The sequence below is a fragment of the Dromaius novaehollandiae genome, chromosome 16, assembly GCF_036370855.1.
Source record: "Dromaius novaehollandiae isolate bDroNov1 chromosome 16, bDroNov1.hap1, whole genome shotgun sequence".
In the NCBI taxonomy this organism is placed as follows: Eukaryota; Metazoa; Chordata; class Aves; order Casuariiformes; family Dromaiidae; genus Dromaius; species Dromaius novaehollandiae.
Window position 1 is genome coordinate 17836664 of NC_088113.1, and position 23549 is coordinate 17860212.

General features: G+C 43.1%; 2 protein-coding genes across 3 annotated transcripts; one reads left to right on the top strand and one right to left on the bottom strand.

Moving 5' to 3' along the window:
• The first annotated feature begins 186 nt into the window (after window positions 1-186).
• On the top strand, window positions 187-12823 carry LSM14B (LSM family member 14B). Of its 2 annotated transcripts, XM_064521594.1 has the most exons (10): window positions 189-490; window positions 4742-4905; window positions 5292-5427; window positions 5874-5990; window positions 7823-7993; window positions 8166-8252; window positions 9338-9499; window positions 9677-9830; window positions 10918-11097; window positions 11504-12823. In XM_064521594.1, the coding sequence occupies exons 1-9, from the start codon at window positions 370-372 to the stop codon at window positions 11087-11089; spliced, it is 1284 nt and encodes a 427-aa protein (XP_064377664.1). In that variant the 5' UTR covers window positions 189-369; the 3' UTR covers window positions 11090-11097; window positions 11504-12823. The 2 variants fall into 2 exon arrangements, with proteins under 2 accessions (XP_064377663.1, XP_064377664.1); XM_064521593.1 differs by lacking the exon at window positions 5874-5990 and having other exon boundaries at window positions 187-490.
• Window positions 12824-16232: 3409 nt separating this feature from the next.
• PSMA7 (proteasome 20S subunit alpha 7) lies at window positions 16233-23361 on the bottom strand. Its single transcript, XM_026092901.2, has 7 exons — window positions 23087-23361; window positions 20892-21018; window positions 19397-19521; window positions 17924-18046; window positions 17394-17513; window positions 16745-16807; window positions 16233-16459 (listed from the first exon to the last, which is right to left on the bottom strand). The coding sequence occupies exons 1-7, from the start codon at window positions 23180-23182 to the stop codon at window positions 16367-16369; spliced, it is 747 nt and encodes a 248-aa protein (XP_025948686.1). The 5' UTR covers window positions 23183-23361; the 3' UTR covers window positions 16233-16366.
• Window positions 23362-23549: the final 188 nt, after the last annotated feature.

A 23549-nucleotide genomic window follows, 5' to 3' on the forward strand; every position in this document is an offset into this window, starting at 1 on the left:
CCCGCCCCGCCCCGCCCGCGGCGCACGTGGCACCCGCGCCTGGGCCGCTCACGTGACGCGACGCCGGGCTTCCCCCCCGCTCCCGCACACCCCTCCCCTTCCCTGCGCGTCTGACCCCGTCTCCCGTCTGGTCAAGAGCGGGCGGCAGCGCATGCGCGGCGCGGCCGCAGCACGCCCCCGCCCTGCCCCCCCCCGCCGCGTCTCCCTCCGCCCTATATAAGGCGCGCGCGGCGGGGCTCGCGGCTCCGCAGTGTGCGTGGGCGGCGCGGCGGCCTCCGCGCCCGCGCTGCAGCCCCACCCCCAACCCCCGCGCGGCGCCCCGCTCCCCCCCGCCTCCCGCCGCGGCCCCGGCCCGGCCCCGGCGGAGCCATGAGCTCGGGCACCCCCTACATCGGCAGCAAGATCAGCCTCATCTCCAAGGCGCAGATCCGCTATGAGGGCATCCTCTACACCATCGACACCGAGAACTCCACCGTGGCGCTGGCCAAGGGTGAGGCGGCGGCGGCCGCGGGGGTCGGGCCTGGGCTCCGCGCGGGGCCTGCGGCCGCGGAGGGGCGGCGGGGCGCCGCCGTGCCGTGCCGTGAGTCAGCATCTGGGGGCGCCGCTTCCCCGGCGGCCCGCGGTGCGGGCGGGGGGGCCGCGGCGGCCCGGGGGCCCTCGGTATCGGGGCTCCCCGCGCCGAGGGCTCCAGGCGTTGCTGCCTCCGCCGCGTCTGTCCGCGCCGGGCTCGAGCAGGGCCGCAGACCGGCGCCGGGGGACGCAGCGCCGCTATTGATGTGTCTTTGTTCCTTTGGTGATCAATAATTGGGCTCTGCGCGGAGGGGGGCGGGGGGGCTCCCGTGCGGAGCATGTCTGCGCCCGCCCCTGCCTCTTCCCCCCGCGCAGGCTGCTTCGGCGGGGCTTTGCTGCGCGGCCCCCCGCGCGGACGGGGAGCTTTGTCTCCGGGTCCTCGCCGTCGTCTGGATTCAGTCATTACCTGTGCTGGCAATTCCCATGTTTTCTCAGAAAAAACTGCCCTGTCTTGTCTAGTCTCGAGCAGGATTCCATTTCTGAGCGCTTTTAGTGCCCAGCTTGGCTGCTCCAGCTCATCCGTACGTGTTTTTCTTTTCTTTCCCTGAGTTTTGTCCTTTTTGTGGTTCTGGAAAGTTCAATTTGTTCATTGCCTTCAACAAGCCATCGTTCACCCTTCAGGATGGTTCAGAAACCAACATCTTTTGTCTCAAAATTCTGCCTGCTGGAACTTGAGACCCTGTGGTTTGCTTGATGGTTAGCTATCATAGCACAGCCTATGCTATAGTCCTTATCTGGTGTGATGATGTTTATGTGAGGCTGGGCACAAATATTCAAAACCTCTTAGTGTTTATTTTTAAGTGAAAAATGTGAGTTTTTACAAATTCACTTTTTTTCTAGGGAAGTAGCTGTTTGTCTAACCATATAAGTGGAGCTATATATGTCAGTGTTTCAATCCAAGTAATAGACTGAGGGACTGCAGGAAAAGTGGAATTCCTTTACCGTATGTACAAGATGGTCTTCACCTTTACTCAACAGAAAGAGATGGTTTCTCACACTGTTCTGGCTTCCACATAGCACTTGCTACTAAAGAGCTTAAGTGGTATGTTTCAAAGGCCTGTGTGATTAAAATACTTCATGGTGTGAGAAAATGCATGCTTTGTGTAAGATTCTGGCTAGGTCTTGTATGTATGTGCTAGTCTCTTAGTGTTCAGCTTTGAACTGGAATTCCTAAAAAAGTTGCTGTTATGATAGACTGGAAAAAAACCCCACAATTTCTCCCCCCCCCGCCCCCCCCCCCGAGGTTAAAGTGCTGTTTTATAAACTTAACAGTACAAACTTAGCTTTTCATTTTAGCTAAGTGCCCCCAATTTTTCTAAAATTAGGGGACTCTACCAAAATTGTTGCTACTCTGGCATTAATGTCGAAGTTGCAGCAATGCACTATGAACTACTGATATGCAGTTCACGTTGTATAGATAGCTACTAAGCTGCTGTTAAGTCCAAAATGCTAATGTTTAAGGCTCAGACAACTTTAATGCATACTCTGTGTCCTAGTCTCTTGATTTCTACCATTCATGTAGTGCAAAAATAACTTCAGTTGAAAGGGAGCTCAGGAAGTAATCTAGTTCAGCCTCATACTCAAGGCAGGGCTAATATCAATTGATTTGTATTCTGTTCTTGTTAAATCTGGATACATATACAATAACTTAAACACTGGATAAGATGATTCCATGTGCTTGTTAAGTGCTGCAAGAAAGTTGTCTATTTTGTTAGATGTTAAATTACAAACATGAGAGGTTAACACTGGTGAACTTATTTCCCCTACTGTAGAAATCCGAAGAGACTAGAGTTTGGGGGCAAGAAATAACTATGTAGGCTCAGCTCTCCAGATGCCTAGTCATTTGGTTACTGCTCTTGACTCTTCTGTGGTCTAGCTCTTCAGAGTCCTGCATGTGAATACAAACTATGTTATAAAATACTAGCTGCAGTACTTTTTTTTTTTCTCCTCTCCTGTTCATCTGTAAACAATAGTCACTGTAACTCTTTGTGGTAGACAGCCCTTTGGACCTCCTCAAAAACTTAAAACTGTACTTTGTGATGTGCCTGAATTCATTAAACACTTCGTAAGTAGGGGCAGGCATGGTCAAATCCTGTTTTGTCTATAATAAGGACATAGTTTTCAATGCTTTTACTTAGGAAACCCAGGATATTTTGGGACCAACCAACTGAGACTGCCTGGAAAGCTTCAGACTTCGCAGATCATGTATTTTTCTATGTGAAACCTGACAGACTGATCCCAAAACACAAAATCCAGTGCTTAGAGAAGCTGTGCACTGCAAAGCTAGCTGTTTTGTTCTCCAGCGGTCCCTGGGTAACTTTAGTATATACCACTATGAGCTGTATGCTGTAATAATCTAATCTTGCACAGGGATGTTGCCTTGGTTCATGTCTAAAAGGCCATAAGCATTGCTTCTAGTTGACTAGGTTACAATTGTAATATGATCAAACAACAGCTGGAGAGCTAAAATAACTCGGAGGTTGTAAACCCTAGTAACTAATGGAGGACAGTCATTCAAAGGAAGTGACTGACAGCTTGTCCTTGCACCAGTTATGATTCTCTTCCAGTTAGGTATAAGCCAAGATGCTAAACAGCATCAGTGAGATGGGAAGAGAGTTTGGCAATGATCTGCTGTACCCCGAGCTTATTCCTCCTTGTGAGCGCGCTGCACTTTCAACAGGAGGTGAAACTGGAATGCACCTTGCAGCACTAAACTCTTTTGGGGGAGAAAAGGAATGCCTGGATGCAGCTTCACATCTCTAAGAACAGGACTTCTGATGAGTAGGCCTGTCCACAACCCCCATCACTTGTAATAAGTTATTGTCATTGTAGTATACCAGGGATGCTCACACTGGTTTTGAGTTGATCCACTGTTTGCTACCCCCCCCCTTTTTTTTTTTCTAAGGGTGCTATAGTGCCTCCCTGTCCTATATAATCTCTGTGGCAGAGCTGTCTGCAGTTATCTTTCCAGCTGTGTATTGGGAGTAGCAGCTGGCTGGCATGTGAATGTAGACTGTGACATAGCATGCCCTTGTGCAAGGGTGTTTGGGGTGTTTAGGACGTAATTGGTAAAGGTACTTCAGGCCTCTTGGCATGTCTATATTGAAAGGTCAAGTATTTCTGTGGTAACCTGTCGGAAGCAATTGCTGCAACTCCAATATGGAATTCTTCCATTACCAGAAAGCATAGTTTAATCTAATCTGTGCTGATGCTTATCCAAATTTGCAAAGCTTCAAGAAAACAGAAAACTAGACTAGTAGTTGGTGAACTTCTGTAACTTGTGACTGAAAATCTCTATATGTGTACATCATGCTTATTCTCTAGTCCATTTCAAGCTTTCATACCTCAGTGTCGAAGTGTGACTATGCTGCCTGTTTTCCTCCCTGCACTAACACTCCAGTAAGTCTGACTCTGACCCCTTACTTCCTATTTAGTGGCTCAAACTTATGCTCTTCCCTGGTAGCCGCACAGGCAATTTTTTCTTTCACTCTGTGTAGCATTGTTCTGGTTAGTACCTGCACAAGTGTTCTGGTATCTGGGACTCTACAAAGCCTCAGTAGGTACTGAGGTTTTAGTTTTGTCACTGAAGATTGCTTTGTAGTCAGTGGCTATTGATCGTAAAACCAGTGGCATGGAGCTTTGAGAGTGGAGATAGAAATAGAATTTCAATAGGGAGCTTTTGTCATTAACAAAACTTTACTGTTGTCTGTATAATAAGCATCTGAAACCAAAGGTGAGGATTTGGGCTATAAAGCCTGTTAAGAATTGTTCCCTGCTGCTTCAGGGGCATCTTCTGCCCTCTGCTGCAGTGGCAGTTGTCTTGAGCTGAATGCCTGTATGGGCGAGGGGCTGGGAAGAGAAGGGGAATGTGACAGTATAGCGCTGTGGGGGAAGTCCTTAGTTTTGGAGAAGGCTTCCTCACTCCACATGGTCTGTAGTCTGCACCTTCATGGCTTGATGTAAACAAATCTGTTTATACAGGCTGCTGGAAAAAGTCGGCATTTGAGGGAACAGATGTGTGGGATAAGGGGAATCAGGGTTCTGGAAGTGACCTACTTTTTTATTATTTTTGGCAAGTATTGTAGCAATGCTACTTAATTGCCTAAATCTTAACTGATGAATACCGTGCTGCAAAGATACTAGACTAATACTAATCTTTCTAATGCTGAAGTGCGATCCTTTGGTACTGAAGACCGGCCCACAGACAGACCTGCTCCTCCAAGAGAAGAAATCTATGAATACATCATTTTCCGGGGAAGTGACATCAAAGACATCACTGTATGTGAACCTCCAAAAGCTCAACATACTCTGCCACAAGATCCTGCCATTGTTCAAGTAAGTTAGCTGAAGCATTGGTAGAAAACTCTGATAAAACACTGGCAATGAAAGGTTGGATTTTAGTGCAAACTTACAAAAACGAAGGCCAGGAATTTTCAGATGAAGTGTTTGAAACATACCAGAAACGAAGGCCAGTTAATTGTGTCCAGGAATTTTCAGATGATGTGTTTGAAGCATACCAAATTTCATTTTAATATTTTAAAATATCATCAGCATTAAAGACTTCAGTCACTGTCTAGTTTAGCTAAGAACGCAGGAAAATCATAGAGGTAAACTAACACTTCTCAGTGTTTAAGCTTTAATAATGCTGTACTTGAAGTAGAGAATCACTGCCAAAGCAAGTTGACTTCTGGGCACTGTGAATGTACTTTGTCTTGTTACAGTCTTCGCTGGGCTCTGCCTCTACATCATCCTTTCAGCCACATGTGCCTTACAGCCCATTTAGAGGTATGCCACCTTACAGCCAGCTTGCTGCCAGCTCTTTGCTTAGCCAGCAATATGCAGCTTCGTTAGGTTTAGGTAAGTAAAAACTTTACTTACTAGAATTAAAGGTATGGTCCTTGTATGCAGCTGCTGTGAAATCAACTTACAGCATCTCTTACAGAATTCCAAGTGTCAGGCTGTAACAAACAGCAAAAATAAGTAGTTAAGATGATCTGATTGCAGGGAGACCCATCTTTTTTACACACACACACACACACACACCCCTTAAATAGTTAAAGGATCTTTCTGAAAGTAATGTAAATATTTAACAGTTGAGGACAGTTCACTTCTAGTCTAACATACCTTACATATACTGTATGTGTGTAAAGAGAACCTACATTCCCAGAGAGGACTGTAAATAAGCTGCTCTAATGCTGTTCTAGAGGTTCTTGTATCTCTTTCCAAGTCCTTCAGATGTTTCACTACCTCATATCTTATCCATATATCTTTTTTGCTTTCTCTTCTTCCCTCTATCTCTTTAGAGAAATTGGTAAGCCCTCCAGCATCAGCAGCTGCTTCCAGCCCTAGTTCTTCTCCGTCTCCACAACCTGTTTCAGAGCCTGACATGTCTTCAGAGCCCCATCAGCTCTCTTCCAAGGGTAACAGCAGTTTGAGGACTCCAAATATTTGGAAGAACTGCATGGCACTTGCACACATTCTGTTTTTGTTAACCCCTCCTAGAATGATAGTACTTACATGGGTAATGCTGGTAGAACTAGTGTGTTCTTGGCTATTGCTGCTGTTCATTATGTGAAATATTACTTCTTCCTGCTCTAGAAGTATTGATTAGAGAGGCAGGAGAAAGAAAAGTACAGGTCAGTTGATCCTCTACTGTAAGTATCAGAGTGCTGAGGTCTAGGGATGCTAGTGTGCTGCATCCTATCAAGAAATACTTGCCAGCTTAGGACTGAGCAGCCTTTCCTAGAAAGGCAAGCATGCTGTTTAAATAGTGGGCAGCCTTGCTGTTAAAGACATAGGTCAGTAGAAAAATTGGGAGTATTGCTGTAATTGAGGAAACTTTAGGGTGCATGATGGGGCAGTGTACCTTGTTGAGACTCACAGTTAGTAAAGCATGACTAACAACTCAGTGAGCAATTCCAGAGTGCAGAGCTGTGGTGAACTAGGATAACACAGTTCTGGGTGTTTGCTTCTATGCTTCAAGAAAAACAAAAATAAAACACTTTTAAAGGAGGTTGAGTAGAGGTACTAGACTGACCATCTTCAGGGCAGAGAGACCAGGTGCAGCCTGCATTTAAACATGGTAATTAGTTCCACCTGTTTTTAACTTTAGCATGTATGCTTGTGTTGGCATGAAATTATTTTACTTTCTTGTTTTGGCCATCAGCCTATAATTACTTTTTCAATGTTCTGGCTAAGTTTTGGAACTCTCATGTTAAACTTTCACAGCAGCTTTGTCCTACTGAATAATCCTTAGGCTGTGTCTGTCATCTTTGCAAGTTTTCCAGGTGTATGTAACTGGGAACCTGCATGATGTTACCTCCTGAGTATATCTAATGTGGACTTAAGTCATCCAAAGTGTCAGTGGCTTGGTTTGTGTGTACTCTAAAGCTTTTCACTTTTCTTGCTCTTAAACTGTATTCAGTTAAAAAATGCTTGGAAGCAAACTTTATGCGTAACTACATGTCTGTAGTAATCCAAAGCTTCTAATTAAATGCAGAATGCAGTATTTCTTCTGAGTACTGAAGACTGTCACTTTATTATATAATTGGTGTAAGGTATACCAAACCATGAAAAGTATTTACATGTTTTGTAGTGTGAATAAATAAGCCTGGATGGAAGAGCTACAGAAGTCTTGGGTAACACTTTGGCCTTGACCAAGAAGGAATTTAAAAGGGTAACTTTGAGATCCTGGTCTGGTTTCAGGTTTTATTTGTTTGAAAGCTAGCAATAAGCAATGACAGTACTTCAAATAGTTGAAGAGCTTCTGAAGATGGCTTACAAAATGAGATATAGTTGAGGCTATTAAGCCTCTGCAGCATTTTTTTTTTTTCTGACAAAGCGGGTGAGCTTTCTTTGAGCGATTTCAAAATGGTAATTTTTTCCTTTTGGATTTAAGGTATCATGTAAAGTAAAATCCTGCATAACCAAGGATACACAAAGAAATTGGATTACAGTATAATAAACTTTCTATTAAGAGACCGCCTTGGCTTGCATATCTACTATGTGTCTAACTTGGTTTAAGAAATAAATGGGTGGATTTGCTGATTTAAGGCACTGGATTTGAGAGCCAAGAAGACTTGTATGGCAGTAGTGCTTTACGCTAGTGTTTATGCCACTTAGAAATAGTGTATAATGACACACTGAAGTTTTTGAATAATTCCTGAAAGAAAAGATTTATCCATAGAAGTGGATAGGGTGAGTAGTGTTGGCATGCTTTCTGAAATGCACTTTGTTGTTGGAATTTTTGCAGGTGCTGGCTTTCCTTCTGTTCACCCTGTCCGCAAAAGCCCCATGGTAGAGCAGGCTGTTCAGACCGGCCCAGTTGATAACGTGAATTCACAAAAGCCACCTCCTGTGAAAGTAGCTCCAGGGGTTCAGCGCAACGGACGGCAGGTTCCACAGAGCAACAGTAAGACAAATGGTATGTATGTGCCACTTAATCTTGAAAGTGCCATTTTGAGTTGTCCTTCCACATTGCATACTAAGGAAAGTGCCATTTAGAAGCATCCTTCCAAGTTGCATAATAAGGAAAGACTAAACTATTCCAGTTTTGTTCTTGTGCTCCTTTATTAAGTTTCTTTTTCTTGTTTAAGGTTCTGTAGATACAGTTCCAGCAACACCTGTGCAAACCCAAGGACAGGTGAATGATGAAAATAGAAGACCTCAAAGGAGGAGATCAGGTAGGTTTACCTGACACTAAGCATTTGCTTTAGCTTATAAAAGCAAATATGTTAACTCCAGTGAAGGATTTTGGACAGAATATTATGGGAGCAAAACAAGGCTTGATAAGGCTTTGGGCATTCAGAAGTGCTTCCCTGACAAGATAAGTTCTGGAACCTTGGAAGTTTAGAGCCTTCCAGGGACAGAATTCTGGTGTTGGTGTGTCCATTCCCCCCCTGCCCCTGGAAACCTGAAGGTATATTATAAAAACTGATGCTGTGAGTTGGCAGCAACAACTAGGTTTCTGTGAAGCCCAAAGTATTTTTACTGGGAAGGGCAGCCTGATTAAGAATTTCCAGAGCTGTGGCTAACAGTAGCTTACAAATGAGAGGGACTATGGAGCCCTTGGTTCAATAGAACAGTTTTTATCTGATTGAGACTGCCTGCTGGTAAGCAAAAGAAAGTGAAATGAACGTCAGATCTAAAGAGAGATTCTTGCCCAAGAGAAATGAGAAGGCAGGAAGGAAAACCTGAGACTCAAGTTTTCAAATCAATTTGCCTGAAGGCAACACTGTACAAGGGGGTTACAGCTTTTCCAAGGAAAAATTCAATAGTTTCTCAGTTGGGAACTGAGAAATGCTGTGAAGACTATACAAAGTACAAGCCTCTTCATGGCTGTGTAAGTCTTGGGTGATTTTTCTGAAACCAGTGGTCCTGTTCCTCCCCACTGTCATGGCAGGTGTGCAGAGTAAGTACAGTAAGATGCTTGCAAATGCATAGCAAATAGAATTGATAGTTCTCCCCTTCCCCCAGTTTTACTTTATATAGTATTGTTTTGATTTCCTCTCCTCACACTGAAAGGAAGGTTGGGAATAATCTGTCTTATTATTAAGACTAACATCCTGGAATGCTTTTCAGAAAGTTAAAGTATTGCTGTAATGTGTTTTCTACAGCCAAGTTCAGAAGTTACTTTCAAAGAGGTGTGGCCTAACCACAGGACTGGAAGCCAGAAACTCCTGAGTTCTAATCCTGGTTTCCTCTGGTCTTGAGCAAGTCATTTAACCTCCCTGCGCGTTACCAAGTGTTTAAACTCTCCTGCTTTCAGGAAACAGGAGAACCAGAAATCGTTCTAGAGGACAAAACAGACCAACTACTGTAAAGGAAAATACAATAAAATTTGAAGGTGACTTTGACTTTGAAAGTGCAAATGCACAATTCAACAGAGAGGAGCTTGATAAAGAATTCAAGAAGAAACTGAACTTTAAAGGTTTGTGGCTTCATTAAATATAAATTGCTGAGCTAGTAGTAAACTGCATAGAGAAACTCATTCTGAGAAATTGCATGATTACATGTGGCAGCAACTCAAATGTTGTCTGAGGGAGCAAGAAAACAGATGGCTCTTCAGTATGCATCAAGGAAGTGTAATACATTTTATTATCTTCAGATGACAAAGCAGAGACAGGGGAAGAAAAAGGGGACCCTGGAGTGGCAACTCAAAACAATGATGGTAATGCAGAGGAGGACCTTCTGGGACCCAACTGCTATTATGATAAATCTAAGTCTTTCTTTGACAACATCTCTTCAGAACTGAAATCTAGGTAAATATCTTTGAAAAGCTTGGGTTTTTTGCCTCTTCATCTCATCAGAATAGTTTGGACTGTGGTATGCAAACTTAGGCCTAGAATTCCAGACATAATTCATGGAATGTGGTTTAATTCTTTAAAACTCTTAGTGTGAGACAATTGGCAAAACAGTCTTTAAAAGGGAGGACTGCCATACATTTGATGGCTCACTAGTCATATCACTAAGCTTCATGCAGTGAGATGAACAAAAAGGTTTCAGCTGATTCTGATCCACCGTGCCTAAACTATGATACAAGAATTTCCGACCGTCTCTTCTAGTACTGACTTTGCACCCATCTGACTTGGAAAAACATCTTATCTGATTCGTGGGAGGAGGCAAACAGGGTCATGCTGTGCTGAAGATGGTGCAGCTATGCAGCTTGTAGACTGGAGCAAGCTGAGTCTGGGTGGGAAGGAGCTCATGTCTCCCCGTAGAAATGCATTAAATACTGGGAACATTAATCTTGCCTTTTTTTAATAATCTGCTGTTGCTGACACTAGTGTTACCAACCACATAGTGAAGTTAGGCTTCCCTTCCGTGTCAGTATGTAAAACTCCCTTGGTGATTTTTCTGCTTCCCTTTAACAAAGCTTTCTTCCGAGTGCTTACCGTAAGGCATCCAGGGTTATGCAGGAAGGAGGAAACTGGTGCTGTGGAGCTAGTTCAGTAGGTGTCTGCTGAATATCAGTTGTTACAAGACTTCCTGGGAAGCCTTCTGGAAAGGCTTCACTAGAATTGTGACTTTTTTTTCCTCCAAGAAAAAACACTGGGGTTTGAATTGCTAGTGAAGCCCTGTTCAGCCCTTCTCAAGGCCCATTTTAGGCCCATCTTTAGTTTTCTGGTCTGAAAAAGAAGCTTGTGAAAGTCAAGAGCTGTCACTTTGAAACCCATGCTTACCACAGGGATTGAGTTAGTGATTGTGCCTCCACTGCAGCTAGTTCTTGATGCAGTCTTTTAAAAAATGAAAGTGTTTTAATTCAACAAAATAGGGTGTTTGAGGCTTCCTGGTGAATGAATTAGAGGCTGTTTAATGTTTGTTTAATCTGAATGTAGTATTGTTCAGTTCTAGGCGCACGACGTGGGCTGAAGAAAGGAAGCTCAATACAGAGACGTTTGGAGTGTCTGGACGGTTCCTTCGTGGCCGCAGCTTTCGCGGTGGATTTCGAGGTGGAAGGGGTAGTGGGGCAGCAAGGAGAAACCAAACCACTCACAGAGCTGGTACTGGCAGAGTGTAACTTCAGAGGCAAGTGTGTGTGGTGGGGGGGGGGATAGCAGGAACAAATACTGTCTCAGAACTGAGCTAGGTCTGTCTCTTGTTGCCTGAACTGTCTCTGTGCAACCCATTTTGCTTTCTAATGTCATGAATACATCCAAAATTGTTCCTTACTGTATCTGGTGTATCTTTCCAAGTGATAAAAGGAAATATGAGGAGTTTAAAATGCTTCACCTTTGTTCTGTTGATTTCTGGAGCTAGCCTTCTGCCTGCTTCAGAAAGCAACAGCTGCTTATTTCAGCTGCAGTAATGTAATGTTGAGGCTTTCTAGCTAAGCATTTCAGAGTTGATAGAAGGTTAAAAAATTCATTGCTTTATTCTTGTTGGGGAAGGGTCCCCTTGGTATCAAATCTAAATCTGCCTTTTTCCTGAATAGGTTCTAACATTTCTCCTGAGAAGATGAAACTGTACATAGAAAGAAAATGACCAACTGCTGCACTAATGTGGGAAAAGCGGTTCATATTGTTTACTGTCTCAGCTCAAATGACAGAACTTCATGTACTACTGCTTCTATTCTGGACTTATTTTGGACCAGCAACTAACAGCTGGAGTATTCTTTGGAAGAGGGAATGTGTTCAGGGGTACCTTCTTCAGGGTGGCTTTAATTTTTGTTTGGGGTTTTTTGTTTTTTTAAGTGCAGACTAACTTGCAACATGGTTCTTCTTTCCGGGTCTCTCAAAGGCTGCTATAGTCTAAGCTTAAAGTCAGACTCCTTTTCTGTACCCTGAAGAAGATAATCATGCTATTTTAACATGGAACCAAAGCTCACTTGAAATAAACCAGCTAACTTGTTTGTTCTGAGTAACCAAATGGATTCTTTGGTGCTGCTGGTCTTATTGTTCTAGGCAGCACGTGAAGTAGCACTTGGTATCTGAAAGAATGGATTCCTGGTGCTGAGGAGTTATGTATATTGTCACTTGGGAATACTGGCTTGTTGATCATGTAGTAGTGTAAATGACTGGACAACTGTTTGTCAGCTGGTACTAACGTGGAGGTACTGCAGGCGTGCACAGCACCGCGACTCCCTCAGAGTGGCGAGGGGTGCTGGGCATTCCTCAAAGCCTTAGAATAGAGGTTAGGGCAGCGTGGGAGGAGCGGTGTGCTATGTTGGCAGGACAGGAGCAGCGAGTGTCTCTGCCTGTGTGCTCAAAGTAGGTAACTGTCTAGGAAGGAGCTCAGAAGCTCCGATTTGCCTCAGTTTGTACCTCGTTCATGGACAGTACTAATGGCAAACAGTTCTCTGTACACTAGTAGACTGTGGAACACTATGGAATGTTTTCATTAAACTAGGAATGGGGAGTCCATATAATGAAGCTTAACAGATGGGCATGTTTAATTTGTTTCCTCTAAACCCCCTCATGCTGTAAATAGTTTAGTTGGTTTTTTGTTTTTAAAATCTGTATGTGGGGAAAGGGGCTGGGAGGGAGGGGGTTAAATTTGTTTGCATGAATAAGTGGGTTAAATTGCTATAGGCATGTGTCCCCTTTTTTGTTTGGTAGGGAATTTTGTTGAAAAAGCACCTTGATGACTGAACCCCTTACATAGCTAGAATTTTTTAGTTATGCATTGACTTAGGTTACTGTAAAAGCTTGGATTTATTTTTGTAGGACTTTATTGCTAAGAATTAGAACATAGCAGTGGGGCTGCTCTTTGGAGTAATGTAAATTGTAATTATAATAAACATGTAAATGTTTAATGTTTTCCTCCTAGTGTGTTCTGTACAGAACTCGGCAACATCAGCCCAGAGAACTTGTCTGATACCTGTCCTAATAGGGTTCAAACCTATGTCAAAGGAAATTGTATTGCAGAGGTCTAGCCAGCCTGAGAAGTTCTGCATGGTATCTGTAAAGTGTGCTTAAAAACCCTGTTGGAGCCTTTGAGCCCTTTCTTACTGTTATCCTGCATTCTTATGTTCAGTCACTCCAGGGAGACTTGAGGATTGAGGAAAATGACCACATGAATGGAGTAGTTGCCCAAACTGCAATGTGTTTACCTCATTCTTTGTGTCTCTGATGGAACCTGAAGTCTGTGTATTGGTATAGCTTAACTATAACTCTGTTTTGGGTGGCAATGCTTCTGGCTCCAGTAGCCACAAATGCTTTTAGTATTTGGGCTCACACCAGCAAAAAAGGGTGTGTGCTAAAATAATCTGGAAGCTGCTACAAGCCTCTAATTTCTCTGCTGGCAAAACAGCCAGTGTGAAATTATGTTTGAAGATGGAATCACATTGCCAAAATCAACTAAGCAGCAAGTACTTCATAGCTTGTCCTGTGTGACTACAGTGAAATGAGAAATCAAAACTAACTTCTGTGTACCAATTCCTTTTGGCTTTTTGTTTTAAGGCAATAGTTCCCTTTGTTACACGTTAAGCCTCAGTTCTAACAGCTGAGACATGATTGCTCTGTTACTGACGATCCTGAAGTTGTTTTACCATGAACACAGTGTAGCATTTCCACAGGTACCGCTGTATCTGCATCACCTTTGTGCACTGTAGTAGAGTAAGGAGCCTCAGGGCTATGGCTTAACGCTCTTGGGCAAACCAGCTGCTAGCCCTTGTCTACCACAAACACTCATCCTCGTTCAGTCTGTGGCAGAAAGCTGTCTACATAGCTCTTTCATGGGGAAGATTCCTGAGACTAGGGAAAGACAGCGATGACTTCTGCAAGAAAGCAAGCAGTCTAGCAATTCAGAACTCCAGTTTAAGGCCTCAAGGTAGCACTGCATCCCATAAGGCATGTCAAACTTAATGCTATATTCCAACAAGACAGTTTCTCTAGCTTATGTGGTCTAATGCTTTCCTAAGCAGGAGGAAAAAAAAAATCACTGCAGCTTCCCTGTCCTTGATTCCTGTGATACTCTGCCCACACTTCCCTTTGAAGCATTTAGCTGTAAACAGCTGCTCAGTTGTGGTGCAACAGGCCAGGAAAAATATGTGAGCTACTGCAGGCTGCTTTATCTGCTGACTGGGGCTATGGCATCTCCCCCTCTAAAGGGCCTTCCCAGAACCCTGCAAGGGTTTGGTTAATCTCCCTTTGGGGAGGCTCATGGATCTGTTTTTGACAATCAAAGAACAAATGGTGTGCAAAGTAAAGGTTCTTTTCACTCTCTCCCTGTCCTTCCCCACCTGCCTACTTGTCTTCTCTAAACTTTGTTTCAACTGGAAGCTCTTGCTTTACACCTCTAAAACCATTTGTTCTTTGATTGTCAAAAACATTGAAGAACTGCTTGCAGAGGCTGTTTTATTTCTTGTTCACTCTACTTAGCAATGTAAATATGAAAAGTTTTGTGTGTGTGTATATATAAAAGTGACACCTAGTGTTGTCCCTTTGAGATTAAAATGGCTGTAAGGAAAAGCAACCTCTGCAATCAGGTAGCAAGTCTTATCTATAAGAGCTCTAGAGGGTGAGGGGGTCTTTGAAATTGAAAAGGCAACAGTAAGCAGCAAAGCACAAGGCCCAAAATGACCTAACTTCCCCCTTCCCTGGAAGCTTTACCTCTGCACTGGGACCAAACTGCTTCTGTTAGAATACAGGTTTTACTCTGTAAACATGACTGTAAGGAAAGATAAACAGGACCACAGTAGCAAAGAGAAAAAGAAAAAAAAAAGAAAGAAAGAAGCAGGAGGAAAAAAACCCCTGCTCGTATCAGTTATGTTAATGCCTGTGTAGCATAAAGGCTTGCAGGCCCCCATCATCTAGCCCAAGCCTTCTACTTTAGATCAGCCTCTATCTCAAATACAAGTAACATGACCATATCCAAACCCGCAGGGCTCTTTTCCAAGGGACAAGCCCTACCTCTGCTAACAGTGAGACTTCTAGGCACCATCCATTCCTCTTTTTGCCCTCCATGTGTTGGAAAGGGGTTAAAAATATTGCAGGGACTGTTGGCAGCAGAGCTAAGTTGGAGAATCATCTTTATCAAGTTTATTATTGAGCAAAGCTGTTGAAAGCAGATGAATCAACTGGAAACAGCTTTTTCACCTAGCTCTCACTAGCTTAACCTATGTGTACTTAAATAGGTAGTGTTGGAAGACTGCCAAAACTGAGGCTATCACTGAAGATGTCACCATGCAAATAGTTACCTGGAATAAAATATCAAATTGGGATAGTCACAGTCAAGTCTCCTTTTTTTTAAAAACATAGATGAATAACCAGTTATCACCTGTCATTTCCAAATGTGTCTATTTCAAAGTTTATTATATTACATGTTAATGAGTGCATATCTGAGCTGATTCATAACTGCATGTGCAGTGAGCAGTTTCCAAAGACCAGAGGATGAGTCTATCTCCATAAAGCATGATATGATTTTGGTACAGAGCAGTAGTACAGAGGTAGGGCTTTACATTATTTATAGAACATAAGGGATCTATCCCTACAGAAGGGAAGAGGGAACTAGCTGAGGAATATGCTGAATGTGAACAGTAAGCAGAGGTTTGACCAGGAACTGAACACCACTCCTGCTGATGAGATGTATGGAAGAACTAGCATGAAATTAAATACAAAAGGAGAAACTGGACTAGAACTTTATGGTTTAACTAACTGTTGTGGTATGTAACATTCTTTGTAGTTACTTTTAGCATTAGGAAGTTACTGGTCTATAAATCCCCTAGTGGGCAACAACAATAGCAACACTTTATTCTGAACCAGATGAATCATGCAAAATCTAGGCGAGTAGCAAGTCACACACCTCTTCTCTTATGACATGCCTTCAAAATAATCAATTCTCATGCTGACTTCCCAAAGCATTACACCCAAAATTCTCTATACTGGGTAAACCCAGTACAGTTTGTGACAGAAGGTGTTAAATCTTATGTCCAGACCCTAGCCCTTTAAATTCAAAGTACAGTTTAGGAAAAAAAACCCTCACTTCCACATTAGTTACATTCTATTGAGGCCATATAACAACATTGTTAGGAGAGCCAGCTAAAGAGTAAGCTAACAAGTGACACAGAGTGGAAGAGAATCATTAAACAAAGTGAAGCGTCAGAGAAAAAAAGGCAGATAAATCTTTGTTCTTTAATGGGTCTTTCTTGCTGTTTTGTAGCCAACCAAATAGTCCCAGGTAATTAAAATCCAAGGAACAAATAGATTTCTTTAAAATAAGAGTTTAAAAAAATCAGTAGGTTTATTGTATGTCTCAAGAGGGGCACAGTATGAATAAATGGAATGCCTACATGTTGTCTATACAGAATAACCCATCACTTGAATTAAAAAGCAGCTAAGCAGTTGAATTTCAGTCATCATGATGTTTTCTTCTGTTTTTTCTTTTCATTTTCTTCCTTTTCTTTTTCAATTTCAGCAACATACTTCTCAATTTCTTCAGGGCTTAAAATCTTAAAAGAGAAACACAAGTGACCCTCAAGATACTAATGCAACTTAAATAAAAGCCTCCAAGTGATAGTTAACTGACATGGAAAGAAAGTTACAGTATCATTTATATAGACACAGCTACATTGTGCAGACACAGCAACATTAAGCATTCCTTGGTCACTAATATCAAATAGAAGTATTTGCCAAAGCAGAACGAGTGATTAAGGGCTGGAAGTTATTGTAAACCTACAGCAACAGTATCAGAGAAACATGCTTCAAAAAGGAGAAAAACAAAACAACCGCCTTACCTTCAGTGGCTGATCTCGTCTCATAACTGCCAGCTCAATGTTTTTCCCACCAGACTGTACAACCTTAATAAAAATTAGATGTAGATATTAGGAGTCTATCCATTAGTTAATTCTAACAAAATCCTTTCAAATCTTCATGGTCAGGGGAGATGGCTGGGAAGTATTTCCCTTGTTAGCTTCAAGCTCTCCTCCCCATTAGTAGCACAACCCTTAAACAAACAGCCAGGGTCTTTCTTCTGGTGTCAGTGCACTAGTTGTTGCTGAAGACAACCACATTTCTATAGTCTGACTTTAGATCTGAACTTTCTATATCTTAAATTTCCATTCAAAAGCAAAACACTGTGCACATGGTTTAGTGCATCTTTGATACAACTGTTCTAATTGCCAGAACTGAAGTCTGTTTTCCTCCCCAGAGAGCTGCTAGTAAATTCTTCCATAGGAATTGCAAGAAGCACTACCTGAAATATTCTGAAACTTGAATTTAATCCCATATTCAGATATACAGTGCCCTCAGCCTACAACACATACAGTTTTAACAGATTATTTTATAGTACTTCCCTGTGGCATATATACTTGTATGTAGTCATATTTAAGATGTTAATGCAGATACATGGTGAAAAGTCATGCAAGGCTTTTGAAGCAGACTCACCTCAAGAAGAGCCTTGATGACAAGCTTAATAGTTAGGTCATCTGTCTCAATGGCTTCATCAGTATAGTTTTTCTCCAGGAATTCACGCACAGATTTGGCTCCTCTGCCAATGGCATTAGCCTGGAAACATTGAAGAAAATGTTAAGAACGGAAGTTTAAAAAAAAAAAAAAAACCAAAAAAAAAAAAAACAGATGCCATTTACACAAGTTGTACACTTATGTAATCTTAAGCCATTTTATAATCACCATGTATTTTTCAGTAGACTGGGCATGTTACTTCCCACATGTCACATGAAAAAAAGACAGTAGAGGAGTCAGGCACATGTGCTTTTTGGAAAACGGGATAAGATTTCCTAACTAAAGCTAAACTGCAGACTGCCATTCCAAGTAAATTTGATCATTAAGGATTTTTGCAGCTGTGAGACAGCACCATCTGCCCAGTTAGATCTCCTTTCTACAGTCTCTCTTTAACAGAGACGTTAACTCTTGAATATTTCATTAAGTATCAGACAGAGACAGAGCCAACTCACCTTCCAAGCATGGTATGTACCAGATGGATCAGTCTGATACAGCCGGGGGGTACCATCAAAGTCAAATCCCACAATAAGAGCAGAGATACCAAAAGGTCTGCGGCCATTGCTTTGAGTATATCTCTGATGAGAAAGAGGACACATTTATTTCAGAAGCAGTTCTAAAAGCTTTTCTAGAGTGGAAAGCAAAATTTGTGGAAGTTACAACCAGAAGAGGCATTAGAAGTATTTTTAAGTCTCTCTTATCAACCTATTGAAGTTAGTATTCCTTGCCTTACAAAAGACCACAAGTAATCAAGTAAGATGCAGTTATTTTTCAACTCCTTTTCTTAACATCCATTGAAGTTTTCTGCATGACTACAGTTATCAGAAAAGAATCTTTCTTGTCTGCAGGCTACTGCCAAGAAGCAGACAGGCTAAAGACTAAAAGCCCAGGTATAAAACTGTGTTCTGACAAGCACACTTAAGAAGCTAAAAAAGAGGATGATGACATTTGAACACAAAGCCAGTTTTCAACAGTAGTTTGCAACTTTTCTATTAGAAGGCATAGCATCATCTGCAGCAACAAAGAGGCTGCAGGAAAAACAAGGTTTTTAGCCCTTCCCCTGACATCAGTTTAGCTAAACAGTTGCCACACTGCACACCTGAAGTGGTCATGAACAAGGAGGCCTGATACCAGCAGCGCTATTTCAGTAGGAATACAGTAAGACAATAAAATTGTTACAGTTAGTAGCAGTTTCAGAGAATTTGTGAATGGACCAGAATGAAAGACTACCTAAATGTGAGATTACTGTAAGGAAATAAAGTGAAACTCTGGAAAGCAGTATTCTGCCCTGGTAGACCAATGATTATTACAAGAATTATGCTATTATCGTCATTGCTATACCAACACATCTGTGGATAAGTAAAATAGACTTCTGCTAATCCCCACTAGTAACTGAAAATTAGAGTTTAATGCATTGACAAATGAATAATTTTTACCACAGAATGCAGTGGGCATATTTTGACATGGTAGTTCATTTTAATATATCTCACACTTGATATTCATGAATTTAAGTACAGCACTGATTTTCTCCCTTCTTGCCCCTCCCTGCAACGTCTTAGTAGGAGGAAACTGAAATAGGAGCCATGAAGACGTTTTGACCATAATACAGCACTATCATTGTGCACGTGAATTAAAGCTTTGATTAGCTTTAGCAAAACACTTTGCTGAGTGTTCCTGATAACATACACAAGTGTAGTTAATGCAGTCTTTACAAAGTAAGAATTTCTTCATCTTATGAAAAACTAGTAATCAGCTCTTCATCCTGTCTATTACTACAGCTCTATTTCCAACAAATAACTGTAGTCTGTTTTGTTACCCTGATTTTTACTAGCCGAGTAGAATGTGGCCAAGAGAAAAGGTTTTATCTGCTTGGTCTGAAGCGCTCCTCACCAAACATATTTTAAATATCTCCGTACAGTTCAACATACCTGTTTCAGACTAGCGATGTAACGTGTGATGTATTCCACAGTGACAGGATCCTCCACTGTAAGTCTATGGCTTTGACACTCTACACGAGCTCTATTTATAACTATCCTGGCATCAGCTGTAAGCCCTGAAATGACAGTGTATTCACTGGATGTTCAGATTCATGCTTCAGACTGTATGCACAAAGACATTCAGTCTACTCTAAAAGGCTCACAAGGTCAGTGTCAACAAAAAAAACACAGCAAATGAGAATGCACTCTCTCAAGTTTGCTGAGCAAGAATAGCACTTTTAAAGCAATAACAAGGAGTTTATGTTATCAAAATTAAGTAGAAAATTTTAGCTTACAACTCTCATGTCGTGAGTTAAATTACTTGGTCCAAAATGGCATAGTGTTATCAGAACACTACTGACTGAAAGCATTCCATCAAACAGCAGTTTAGCAAAGCAATTTCAGTTCTCAAACATTTCAATTATAATTTCTCATACAATCCACCTAATTATGAGCCTGCTTATCTTCCCAGTAAAACTTGTCTAGTTTATGGGGATATAGCAGTGTGATGCTAATCGCCAAAAATGAGCATGAAGGATTGAAATTTGATTTAAAGAAAAGTTTCATAAAAAAAATTTCCTGATTTACTTTTTGGCTAATGACTCCACTTTCAGCTGATAGCCTTGTTTCCTCAAAAAGGACTTTTCCTCACACCTGTGAGTACCACAGTCCTTAGCTAAGGAAGCAAGGCAACCAAAGTTAGTATGCAAGAATGATAAGCTCAACTAATTCTAAAGAACAGTATTGTTGCCTGTTAAATTAGATCTTTCCTTAAAGCATTACTAATATTGATACGAAGATTCTAAATTACTTAAAGTGAGGAGAATATTTCTGAAATCCATTTTCTCTCTCTATTTTTTTTTAAACTTCCATGCCCCTTGTGTAAGTTTCGAACAATGGAAATTTGCTAAAGCATTTGAAAGAAGAATGTGAAAGTAAAATGTTTATGCCTCAAAGCACTGCAGACAGGACTGTTCATTCAGAGCAAGTCTTCTGAATTAAAATGTAAGAGATTTTTCTTTGCTTTATGCAAGACTGTTTGCAAACTTAGCTTTTTTGGCTTGATGTATGCAGGAAAAAGTACCTGTAACTGACTCATGCCTCTTATCACTCCTGTAATATGTATTAATATGCATCTCTGCTCCTCTGAGCTCAGAATCTCTATCTGTGCCAATGACACATCAGCTCTTAGTTTTCATCCTCATGTTTAACCCAGAGGACCCCGTTAGCTCCAACAGATATTTCCTTTCATTAGATTATTCCCTATATATATTTATACATGTACTAAGTTGCTCTTTTTCAAAAAGAATAAGCAATTGTACATACTCCTTCCCCACAGTCCTCAGCCACAGTTACACAAAGTATTTGTTTTCAGAACTCATAAACCTACCCAAAGATGCTCCAGTAACTGCTATACCCAATTCAAAACCCCGCAGAGATCATATACCTGCAAAAGCCATGCAGACATTGTCATCAAGAGCACAGATCTTCCGTACAGTTCTTTCATCCTGAAGTTTTGCCACAGACTTCTTTTCCACACCAAGAACAACAATATCCTTCCCTCTTACTCCAACCTTCAATGCATGAGTGAGAGAGAGAGAGAGGAAACAGTTAAGACAGGGCCAAAAAACCCAGTAGTTACACACTTTACTGAAATGAGTAGAAAAAAAAAAAAAAAATATATATATATATAACTTCAACTTGAAGCCAGTATTTTGTTTCCTACTGCAACAACCTGGAAAAAGGACTGATGTAAGAAGAGAAATTGCATTAGATTCCAGAGTGTGGTTTCATAATCAGCTTACACCCATTTAAATCTATGCTGCTCCTAAGAGATATATTCCCACTCCTCCCAACTGTGTTTTCCCCAACTCTCCCCAACACCAGAATTAGTATTTTGCAGCTACACAGAAAAGTGGGTAAGGTAGGTGACCCAGCTGAAAATTAACCCCTCTAAAAGGTAACCAGGCTGAGTGGCTGGAACTATCCTTTTTGGCAGCAGCAAGACCCTAAATCAACTTAAATTGATTATGAAGCCATTGCCTTAGGTCCAGAAGCAGGATCAAGATAAGACTGCCACAGTGACTGGTCCACTGGTGTTGTTCAAGTCAGAATCCCAAATACTTAAGATTAGACCAAGTAAAGTCTGCAAGCAGCCTGTCAATGGCTTGCTTCCTTGATGTACTAATTAATACTCTTGAATGTACCTTTTCCAACATCTGGGAAAAAGTGGGCCTTGCAAGCTTTTATTTCTGCTCCTTTTCATAGAGGGACATGCATAATTTGTTCTTATATAGTGGCCCAGCTCTGAATATGTTACAGGTCTTTCTAAGAACATTAAACTCAGTCTACTACTCAACAAGAGATAAGGTACAGATAAGGTTATATTAGATGTTAGCTCTGCTTTTACAATGCCTCCAATTGGGGGGGAGGGGGAAGGAGGAGTCTATTCAGGACTAAGTCTTGCTATAATTGTTCTTATCCCAAACACAGCAAGTTTTCTTCTAGCTATTTTGTTATTAGGGAATTCGCATAGTTTCCCATCCCCCAATGATAACACTTTTCACTGGGCAGAAGTTTGGACAACTGGAAGACCAAAGCCAGTAGCTGCAAAGTCACTTCTACACACCTTTACCAACATGTTTCCCAATCCACTGGGAATCTGCATTTCGCACTAGTATGAAGTATTGCCATTTTAACAATATGTAGGATAATGAATTAGAGGATCATTGTTTCTCAGTAAGTCAAGCAACAGTTTTGCTCCCTCACCACGGACAGGAAGCTGCTCCACTCGCTTAGCCTTCCCCAGTTGGCATGCAGCTAAGCAGTGGCTGCCAAGACTCTCTCCCACACCCCATCCACCACAACCTGTAACAGCCACCAGCACTGGGCCTCAGGTTCAATGTCTCAATAAAAGAACTGCAATACATGCAACATCCCCTGCCCCCCCCCCCAAAAAAAAAGACACAATAATCACTTGATATAGAACACAGATTTTACACACAACACAGTATCCCTTCTTAAAAAAAAGTAGTAATTTTTAAGGTAGCTTCAAAACCCCTATTTAGTTGTGAAATCGGTGCTACGGTTTCAGACTGCAAACGGAGTTTGAGTAATATATTCCCAGAAAACAAACCAATTCTTCAGCAAGTAATAAAGGACAACCTTCCCCACAAGTCCGGTCTTGCCGGCGTCTTTAGGCCGCCAGAACCACGCTGATACCGGGCACATTTCAGCGGCGGGGAGAGCCTCACCGCGGAGCGCCCACGCCGCAGCTCCGACGGGAAACGCGCTCTCGCCCAGCCGGCGCCCCCCGGTTCACCGGGCAGAAAATGGAGGCGGGGCGCTCCGCGGCAAGGCAAGGCCAGGCCAGGCCAGGCCAGGCAGCACGGAAGCGGCAGCGGGCCGGGGACCGACAGCCCGCCGGGCGCCGGCAGGGGCAGGCCAGGCCCGACGCGCCGCTCTGCTCCTGCCTGAGACGAGGCCGAGCGGCCGCGGCCGCCCCGGGCGCCGCGCAGGGGCCCGCGCCTCAGCGAGCCAGGCCGCGCGTGACGGCCCCAACGGCCGCTCACTCCCAACAGCCGCTCGCGCGCCCCCCCCCCCCCGCAACGGCCACCCAACGGCCGCCCGGAGCCCACTCACCGCCGTGGAGCCCTTCTTCACCGCCTCCTGGGCGTACTCCACCTGGAAGAGGTGCCCGTCCGGCGAGAAGACCGTGATGGCCCGGTCGTAGCTCATGCCTGCCGCCCGCTGCCCCGCGCGTGTGCGCGCGGTGAGATGCCGGCGTCCTCCCGCGTCCCCCCCGCAGCTCCCCCGGGGCCTCCGCGCCGCGGCCGGAACCAGCAGCCTCCCTCAAAACAGCACACTCATCCCCCCGCCCCTCGGCGCGCGCCGCTTCCGGAGCCGCGCGCCCTCCGCGCGCCGCGCCGCGCCGACGGCGCCCCCTGCGCCAAGTCCGTACGCTGCACCCCGCTGCCCGCCGCGCCGAGGGCTCGGCACGCTCCCGGCGTACGCAGCCGCCGCCGCTCCGCTCTACGCACCCGGCGTAGGCGGCGGGCGCCGCAAGGGGCCTGATCCGCGCGCTCACGCACTTGGCGTACATGGC

Bases quoted from the DNA above. Each gene is read 5' to 3' on its own strand.
- LSM14B (XM_064521594.1), top strand. From the start codon at position 370: ATGAGCTCGGGCACCCCCTACATCGGCAGCAAGATCAGCCTCATCTCC. The intron at 7,994-8,165 runs GTATGTATGTGC...TTCTTGTTTAAG, and splicing joins GAGCAACAGTAAGACAAATG to GTTCTGTAGATACAGTTCCA. The intron at 9,500-9,676 runs GTTTGTGGCTTC...TATTATCTTCAG, and splicing joins GAAGAAACTGAACTTTAAAG to ATGACAAAGCAGAGACAGGG.
- PSMA7 (XM_026092901.2), bottom strand. From the start codon at position 23,182: ATGAGCTACGACCGGGCCATCACGGTCTTCTCGCCGGACGGGCACCTC. The intron at 21,019-23,086 runs GTGAGTGGGCTC...CATGCATTGAAG, and splicing joins TGAAGAAGGGCTCCACGGCG to GTTGGAGTAAGAGGGAAGGA. The intron at 16,460-16,744 runs GTAAGGCGGTTG...TTCTCTTTTAAG, and splicing joins GACGAGATCAGCCACTGAAG to ATTTTAAGCCCTGAAGAAAT.